Here is a 9972-nt window from a genome sequence, read left to right as displayed (position 1 = left end):
GTATTGCTGACCGGCATGTTAAGTATAGTTTACCTTACCAGTAGACAAGAGTCTCACACATACATACATACATACATACACACACATACACACACACACACACAGAAAGAAACTTTAAACTTGCATTGACAGGTTTTTTTGGCCAATTGGGGGCAGGTGAAACAAGCTAACGCACACAACCTGTAAGTTGATATGGCAAACTTTTTACACATCCAGCAGATAGTGCATAGCAATTGCAGGAATATCACTACTTTTGTATTAGATTTTGCACTCATTAAGGAATTTGTGTCACTACCTCCATGAGGAGAAAATAAATGTTAAATGAATCAGTCACATAACCAGGAATTGGAATTCCTTCCAATACAGGGACCTGTCTTCTGCTCCAAAGAACACACCAGACATCTTCTTGCTGGTAAATGAGGACATTTATTTATAGCTAAATGCCTACTAATAACTGGATAAATGAAATATTAATAAGGAGTACATAATGGAAGAAAAGAATCAGACAAATGAATAAAAAATCTTTAAATGGTGAGATAAACCTTAACTCAGTGGGCGATAGTAAAGTGGAGTATGTGACTCTGAGTTATCATAAAACCTCTCCCATTTCTTCTACTCCAGTCCCAGATTAGTTCTGTCTCCTCCAATGCATGTCTACTCAAAACTCCTGCCTTTTTTTAAACACCCCATGAAATGAAAAATACATTTTCCTAGTTTTGTTCATTGTTCATTTATCTCTTGTTATATGCCAAATATATGTCAAACAAGACTAGGTCAAAACTTAGTATATGGCTGGACCGTGTATGGGCAATGTGTGAAATTGTGGCCAGTTTGTTACAGGGATAGTCAGTGGTAATGTCTATTATGTGAATTCCTGGATATTAAATGTTCATCTGCAATTTTCTGTAGTGGTCCCTGTAATATATGTTGTTAAAGTGTACTGAAGTGGCATATCACATGACATGGGTAAGCTATGTTTGTGTAAAAAAAAAGGTTATAAACGCAGTTGCAAGAACAATACTTTCCACTCATATCTCGGGATGTTTAATTTGAAAGAGAATTGATTTGAATTCTAATGACCTATCTCGTAATTCTCCCTGCTCTTTCATCTGTTTCACTCTGCAGATGTCTCTTGTTTTTCACTCTGCATTGAGTGTTTTGTCGGAATGATGGTTATTTGGGGTGCTTTAACTGTGCGCTCTCCCTCTCCCTCTGTGCCTCTGCAACTTTTTCTGCCTCTTTCCCAGTTGATGATCTTGGAGGCTGTGGTAGAAATTGTAAGTCAGTAGAGAGTTGGTCACACTGGACGGTGGCAGACCGCTAACTCCCTCTCTGCTGAAAGTTAGTGGTCTCAGCCGGTGGAAGTCTCCAGTGAGCATGGGCCCAGTGTGCCCATGGAGCATGCTCACTGATAGATCACCATGCAGTATGTTTTCAGGAAGTGGCTTTTTTGGCTTCATGCACCCATGGATGTATTATAAGAACTGGTTAAAAGCCCATTCAGTCCTATAGGCATTGCTCGCCTAGCGCGTACGCCAAAAAAATTTTCTAGCTTCCGGGTTGTGCAGCCCACTGAATGTGTGCAGTAGTGTTTTCCCTGCTGGGCCCACACGTGAGTTCCCACTCGGCCCATAGACTTTACATTGTGATGACGTCACAGATTTTTAAATCACTTTTTTTGGCTCGAGGAAAGTTTTTCAAATATGAAACCTCCATGGGTCAAAAATTCATGATAGAAAGAGTCATAATTGACAGTTTTACAGACGTTTCTTTTACAGTGGTGGTCTATGGGGGTTGCAATACCATGAGTGACTACGAGGCAAATTGGCTGCAAAGGGGCTGAGCCATAGATTGTAAAAAATATGGACGTAGTCACTGTGACGTCACCCATTGGTTTGCGAACTGCCATTTTGAAGCCTCGAGTGTAGCGATTTGACCATCGCCATCTTGGATTTGGCCGTCGCCATGTTTGATTTTTGGCAAGAGGGTAGAGCTGACCATAGCGCTAGCTGCTAGCTTGATTAGCACGGTGCATTTACAATCTATGGTTAACAGTGATCAATCTAATGCTAATGCTAATTTTCGCTAGCGAAATACAGGCCTAAAACCATTAAAACAAAATGTACTCACTGGAAAAACTGATCATCTGACTCATTGATGGGTCTTTTATTACAACCAAATGCTGAACAAGACTGTTTTAAGGCAACCACAATGTTACAATTAACTTCAGTGGACTGAAAACACACTGTGAAATAGCAGCAGCTACGTCCATATGCAGTGGTTACATTATGTAAGCAATGTTGTCGCCGTGGTAGCTACTTGTCAATCACAACGTAGCCATGCCCTAAAGCATACCCTGCTTTATTGTCAAATTTAAATTAAATGGGACCATAATTTACAAATGAACATCATGCTGTATTGAAGAAGACTTGAAACTAGCGATTGAGACCATAAACTCATTAGGGAACAGTTTACTGAGGTAATAAATCAAGAGAGAAGTAGGGTCATTTTCTCATAGACTTCCATACAATCGGACTTCTTTTTGCAGCCAGTAGAGTCGCCCCCTGCTGGCCATTAGAGAGAGTGCAGGTTTTTGGGACTTCCGTATTGGCTTCATTTTTCAGCCCCGGAGTTTGCCGCTTGGGCTGAGGCCTATCCAGCTCTTATTATACATCCATGCATGCATCACTGAGCAACTTTCATAGGAATGAACACGGCCCTGCCTCCGACACTGTATACCATGGATGTATAATAAGAGCTGGATAGGACACCGCAGCTCAGCCTTGCAGCCAATTTTTCCCAGTGGCCACAACCTTAGTCATAGTAGCTAACAGAACAATATGGAGACAGATAGGAAGAGATGTGAGTTTGGATATCAGCGGCAAAAAGTTTGTTTTAATTTCCAAAACAATGTGGTTTATCTCTACCTTGTCCTCCTGATGTAACAACAGGTGAGGAGGTGTGTGTATGGAGCCAGCGGTACTCTTTAGCTCTCTATGGCGTTTAACTCTGTAAACCCCGCCCATTTAAACGGTCCAATCAAATGCAAAGGATTTGATTTAAATCCCTCTTCTGTACACCGCTCAAATATTCCGTTTCACTGGGAAATACGTCACAGTACAGAAGCTAAAGACACTCTAACTTCCGGTTCACTGGGACTTTAAAGTGGTATTTCTACGCTTTTATTTTTAAAGGCGAGCTCTCTCGTGTTCCGGTGTGTGCCACAATAAAGCCAGCGCGGTGTAAGCGGACCGGTGAATCTTAACCAACAGGAGAGGGAAAAAAGAGGAGAGGAAGATGAAAGAGCGAGGGAGGTAGAGAGGCAGAGAGAGAGAGAGGGACGGACCATCCTACCAGCCGCTGTAGAGGAGGGTGAGGCTTATTAATGTACCGTTGGCTCAAATCTAATTCGTCTTTGTTGCTGTCAAGACAGAAAGAAAAGCTGGCGTCCATAACGGGCGCGCGCCTTTATGCAAAATGCACATACAGTTCATTATAATGAGGCTGTAGCAGTGTGTCCGTGCTACACAATAGGAATTAACACCTACCTTATCGCACTTTATGCTATTCTGTGCCTCAACATATTGACAGCCTTAATATTATCTTATGAGGGACTTGTAGATATGCGGTAGTGAATGGCATCGCCTATCACCCGCCTAAAATACGGTAGGATGAATATAGTTGCCGGTGATGTGGCTGCTGTCTGTGTCGGTAGATGTGATCTGATGTTTCACGTTATTCTGTCAGCGACGTGACCAGGAAATGCCGATGTAACGCAGGCCTGTCCGTCCATCCTACACTATCTATGAGTGTTTGACTCAATGACAGAACACACACAGTGATGGGAAACAAACGGGGGTGCAGGTCATTGTTTGCTTTGGCTCAGATTGCAGTAGTCCACACGCTGTTTGTGCGTGGAGGATACATGCCTCTGTGTGTGTGTGTGTGTGTGTGTGTCTGCTCTTGTGTTCATCATATCTGTGTGAGTAATCAGACTCACTCCCCTCCCATCTGCAGTGTTTCAACATGACAGCGTTGCGTCAGAGGAAGGGCAGCAGGGGGAAAGAGCCCCCTCTGGGTGCAGAGTTTCAGTCCCAGCAGTCCAACTGTTGCACCGATCATCATCCAGAGAAGATCTTGCACGGTGAGTGAGCCGTCCTTCCATCCCTCCCACCCAGCTGCTCTTCTTTTTGAGCGCTTTCTTTTGGGCAGCGGGATGCCCCAGTGGATGCTGAAAGCGCTCTTTGACCGAGGGCTGAGTTTTCTTGGCAGCAACCTACCCCGCTGAAGTGCCAGTTCAAGCTCCAGGGGTCGATGTTCTGTATGTGACCCTGACCTCTGACCTGCTGTGTGTAAAGAACTGGAAGTTTGCAGTGGGGTTTTAATGAAATGCAACATTTTCATATCTCACCATGCTGATTAAAGCCTGCGCTCTTACACCTTCTGTGCATGTGCATATGCTCTCACACTGGGTGTTGCATCCTCAGAGGACATCAAGAGCAGTCAAAGTTAGTTTGTGGGATGCTTTCCTCAGTGCTAATGCTAAGTTAAAGTTCATAAACAAGATTGAATAATTTTTTTCTGTTTTTCACAGATTTATCTGACTAAGAATGTGGTAAATTAGTAAAGAAGTATGTAATTTATCATATTAATAAACTGTATTTCACAAAGCAAAATCTTTCTACTCTACCAAATTACACCCAGTTTTATTTGAACTTCCAGAAGATGTTTTAAATGTGTGTTTCATGACATATTTTTCATTTTGCTTATCCTCAACATGCTATAGCAGTGGGACCACAACAGGGCTACAAATAACAATTATTTTCATTATCAATTCATCTGTTGATTATTTTATCTTTGGTCTATCAAATGGCAGAAAGTAGGGAAAAATGACGATCACTGTTTCCCGAAGCCCAAGATGCAACCTAAATGTCTTGTTTTGTCCTGAACAATAGTCCACAAGCCAAAAGGTATTGAATCACTATCATAGAAGACCAAAGAAACCAGAAATGTTCACATTGAAGAAGCTGGAATCAGATCATTTTTGCATTTTTTCCTAAGAAAAAAAAAGACTCGATTATCAAAACAGTTGAACATTAATTTTCTGTCTATTCTATCGATTAATTGACTAATGGTTGCAGCTCTAACCACAAGTGTATCATATAATATTAATAATGTCTGCAGTCCATGTAAGTTGACCTGTTTTGAGGCTCTGATATTGTGCATGCTCATTCAGCAGCCTGGTTTACTGAAGCACTTAATGGAATAGAGCCACCATTAATGTTATGAATGACACCTGTGCTTCACTAGATGTGACAAATCAGATACCACACAATATAAAGACAGACGAAGGTTTTCATTTCGAGGAATAATCTATATCAGTGTTGGCTGCTTTTAATTGTTATTAACAGTTTCACTTGACAGTAACTTAATAAAATGTTAATGTCGATGCAGGTGATTGGTCATGGGGGGCAATAATCTGGACATCGGTTGGTTGGTCTGTGGCTGTTGGTCTCGGCCTGCTGTGCTGCATCTACGTGGCGACGCTGCATGAGAACGACCTGTGGTTCTCCAACATCAAGGTAAAGACTGTTGGAGTCTTTAAGTCTTCAGGTAGTGCAAGTGAAGGAGAGCTTTCCAGAGGTGTACACAACTGTTAAGAGAAGCCTGATCTCTTCAGTTTCTATATCCAGATGTATGTTTGACCATGTTTGTCTGTCACTAAGTACACATAAGTTGTCTTAAGTTTTTACCATTTCCTATAACCAGCAAATTAAATGTCACTGTTTCTGTGAGTCCCACTAATTGCAGCAACAGTAGTGGCGCTGCGGGTGGCAGTCAGCTATCAAAGATCAGCTAGTAAAACCATCATGTGTTGACTTAATGTTACAAACGGACCAAAATCAGCTCAAGCAACCTGTCTCACTCCTAATCTCAGTCAGTGACAGACAGTGATGGTAGCTGAACAGTTTAAGAAGTGCAGAGAAGTTGACCGTTTTTAAAGGTTGTGGAAATGCTGTCTCTTATCATGCTCTTTCTTGTAACTACATGAGACCAGTTCAAAGTTACACTTCAGGAACATAGTGTATTGAGAAACTCTGTTCAAAGAAATAAAAGCGTGACATTTCAGGTGGTCTATCCGTGGGTTTAAGTGCAGAGAGAATCCTGTATGTTGTAAAATACTGAATGAGTTTAATGTTGTGCTGCATTCAGGGGCTATAATCTGCCATAGCTGTAGTCTACAGGTGTTTACTTACATATCGACTAATAATACAGGAGCTATTTTTGGGTGCACTTCACAACAGATTTTTGTTTGAGTAATGTTCAGTGCCAAGAATGAATAGCATTGTGTAACAGTAATGCTTTGAGGCATGGGACAGCGGATGTTGTACACAACAGCAGGAATGAAATCTTGAAAATGTTTCTGGAAATACCCAAAACTCCCTTACTCTTACTCTCAATTCGCTTCAGTTGTCCAAAGGAGTCAAATCTAGTAGATTTTAATAGATCTTACTACACTTCCACCACAGCTCAACAGGTAAACACTGTCTGAGGAAACGCAAAGAAGGATTTTGATACTAAAAAGACTGTAAATGTGGCAGATATCCACTTGAAATGACTAACTCAGACTGCTGAAGCCTCATATAAGCTTCACATCAACTTTTTAGATGCATTTTTGTACAAAATGACTGTGTGAACAAACTGGATTTTGGCCTCCATCACTTACATTGAAAGCACTTTTAAAGGGGATCTTTTAATAGCCAGAATGAACAGGAGGAATGATTACACCTCTTTCTCTGACTGTTACAAGACACATTTGAAAAATTGTGAACTCGTCCTTTAAGACTTGCAGACAGTGTTTCATAAGCTTTGTGATGTTTGCTCCTAGCAGGGTGAACTACTGCCAGTTTTGTGACTAAGGGATGGAGTTGAGTTGAATTGTAAATGTTTACAAGCGGAACATGTTAAAAAATATTTTTGACAAATCATGACATGATGACACGTTCCCAAGCCCTTTATGCACTGAGGTGTATACCATATGCATATGTAGATATCTCAGTAGTTAGTAAGATTAATAACTTACTGAGTATAGTAACTGAGCTTGCACATCCCAGCAGGAGATCTGGGAATGTTGAAAACACACGGAATCAAACTCTTTTATGAGACTCTTGTACTTTAAGTAGCAGACATGACTGGATTGATGTAGCTGATGCTCTCATATGGAGGTTATCTAAGGATTTGACATCCATGTGAAAGAGTCATCAACCATGTAGCAGATGTGGAAATTTACGGACGGAAAACGTCTCCCAGTTTGAATATTTATAAGCTAAAATATTCCACACACATTTTCTGCTTATCTCAAGAGGAAATGCAGCTTCAACAGAAGTGCCAATCAGACACGTCCCCTCATCCAGTTTTCCTCCTCGTACGGCCTGCAAACACGTCATAAACACTTCATCTTGAAATGGAATGATTGTTTTTCCGTGCACTGTGAGGATTGATTTTCAGGCCCGTTGTGAACCACATGAAGTCTTGAAACACTGGGGCGACTGGTTGTTACGCAGTCTTTTTTAGGGTCTGTTAACTGTTGTACAGCAACAGAACATTGTGCCCTGTCAGATATGATGTCATTTCTAAATCCCCCTTCCAGAGCTTCAGCAACACAGTGCTTCAGACTATGACATACGCAGCAGATGTTAAGCCGGTTGACATGGCAGAACAGATCGCTCTGTCAGAGATAGAACTGCAAATGTGAACACTGTTTTTGTTGGTTGTTCATGCCACATTTATCAGAGCAGTAATTGTCAAGTTATGTTTTAAAAAATATGCGCAACTTCTCCACTTCAAAAAGATTGATGCATCTACCTAAAGGTTTTTAACTGGGTTCCACTCAATGACCGAACAGCTTTTCCTTTTTTACTCCTTTTCTTTTGGGAGGTTCAGCAGTTTAGTTTGACAGTTCCATTAGTCATCAGGTGAAAAACCTTTGAATAGAAAATCACAGTCTTACCGCAGATTTCAATACTGTCAAGAAACTTTTGATAACATCATCTAGCGTGGTGTTTAGCACGACGCTTGTTTACTTCGGGACTGCTCTCCTCTGTGACGCTGCGTGTTGCTTTTAAATGATTCGGGCAGCATTTAGACAGATCGATAACATCTGGTTTGCTTTCTGATTATTTAGTCTGTCAGTGGATTCTTGTCATTACTTTACATCTTATTTATTTATGCATTTTCTTTTCCCTCTCGGTCCCAATAATTTTTTTTTTTAGAAAACACCAGTTTGACTTGACAGTAATAGTCATTTGTTTTGGTAGATGTATGAGTCAACTCAGGCAAGGAACGCAGGTCACTTTGGTTTGGCCTGGTTTAGTCTTACTCCACATATCGGGAAACTGATTGAAGAGTCAGAGATATGGCTACAGAGACCTGCACTGGGTCGGGTATCTGAGGGTAATGGTAATGGATATTAAGATATTAATAAGAGAGAGGCTGAGGATGTAACACTGGTTCATTCATATTTCTCTGAACGTCCTACAAAGATTAAGTTTCACAGTTGGGGAGATTTTCTGTGCCCACAGGGGGTGATTAATCAAACCTAGTATTGACCTCATCAGATAGCGGACCTTCACCTGTACATATTGGGTCAGGTTCGTCAAAAACACTGGACTTTCCTGTTTGTGCAAAACAAAAAGGAAAGTGAGGAATCAAACAGAACAGCTGACGACTCAAAATTTCTCATCTGCAGAAACTTGTAGAGCCAACCATGTGCTTCATCTGTTTCTCGTGCAAATGTGAAGTGTGTCTTTACCCACAGAGGCAATCTGCACAAGATAATTTGTGAGTTTTTGTCACAGGGAGACAAAGCAGCACATCCAGTTAACTGAATGGAACCCGATGCAGACACAGTTTGTGATCCTGTGTTGTGTTGTTTCAGTTCATGTGTGTGTGTGTGTGTGTGTGAAGATGTGAGGCAGACAAATGCTTTCATTCATAATAAATGCAGGTCACTTTACAGGCCTGGTGAATATTTCCCTGAAATGTTCCCACACAAGTTGGGTCATGGCTGACATCATCGCTCATTGTGTGCATATGCGTGTGTGTGTGTGTGTGTGTATGAAGTGTTTCCTTCTGTTAATGCTATCACAGTCTCTGTCTTAGACTTTGTTCACAAAAATACAGCTAATGCCCGCCTTACACCAAACGATTTTGCAAACAATTTAACAATCGCAGACAAATTTCCAATGTAGGAATAAAATCCTGAGTTTAGCTAGAGTTGTGGCGTGCTCCCGTCATCTCAATCGTTTGGTGTAAGGTGGTCAAAAACTCCGTCCGAGCTGTTTTAAGTCAGTGTTTCCTCTCGTCTTGACATTCTGATAACATCAAACATGTTTAATATTATCATAAGTCGTTAGTCTTGGCCAATGCAAATAGTGAAGTTCAATGACGTGAACATTGTCAACAATCAATAGGTGCGCTCTCTCCTGCGCCAAACAGGAAGCAGCAAACCAGGTAGTTACTGTAACGGCTTCAAATGCCATCAGACACACACACACATGTTTTTTCAGACATGTGAGGAATTGTTAATATGTCATAATATTTTCCCTGGAGAGAGCAGTGAGCTTCAGTTTAATTCAAACTGCTAATATGTATATTTTTAGTGTTTTGTCACTACTACAGAAACAATAGGTAACTGCTAAAGTATGATGAGGTTGTTATTGGTTTGATTAAGGTTTTACAGTCTATTAATGTGTGTTTGTTCTGATTACTGACGGTGGCTGATTGTGCTCAGTTTCTAACGGCAGTGTGCAGTAAATTGTTGCTCTTTGTGTGCATATTTTTAAACAGCTTTCCTAATTAAACATGATGTGCTCGATGGTGTTGTTAATGACTCCTGAGGAAAGCTCAGCACTCTCGTTGCCCTTTAGCTTCCCTTTTTATAAGTCACATTAACATTTATTCACCCAGAAA

At 41.0% G+C, this 9972-nt stretch overlaps 1 protein-coding gene across 1 annotated transcript in view; it reads left to right on the top strand.

Moving 5' to 3' along the window:
• The first annotated feature begins 3124 nt into the window (after positions 1 to 3124).
• The window catches only part of dpy19l3 (dpy-19 like C-mannosyltransferase 3), a 64765-nt gene continuing 57917 nt past the window's right edge, over positions 3125 to 9972 (top strand). Inside the window, exons 1-3 of the mRNA XM_067596387.1 lie at positions 3125 to 3372; positions 4018 to 4144; positions 5455 to 5582. Coding sequence (XP_067452488.1) covers positions 4027 to 4144; positions 5455 to 5582 — 246 coding nt within the window. The 5' untranslated portion in view covers positions 3125 to 3372; positions 4018 to 4026. The remainder of the gene's footprint in view (positions 3373 to 4017; positions 4145 to 5454; positions 5583 to 9972) is intronic.

Source organism: Thunnus thynnus, chromosome 1, assembly GCF_963924715.1.
Source record: "Thunnus thynnus chromosome 1, fThuThy2.1, whole genome shotgun sequence".
Lineage (NCBI taxonomy): Eukaryota > Metazoa > Chordata > Actinopteri > Scombriformes > Scombridae > Thunnus > Thunnus thynnus.
Note: the sequence above shows the minus strand (reverse complement) of the source record. Positions and strands in the feature narration are given on the sequence as shown.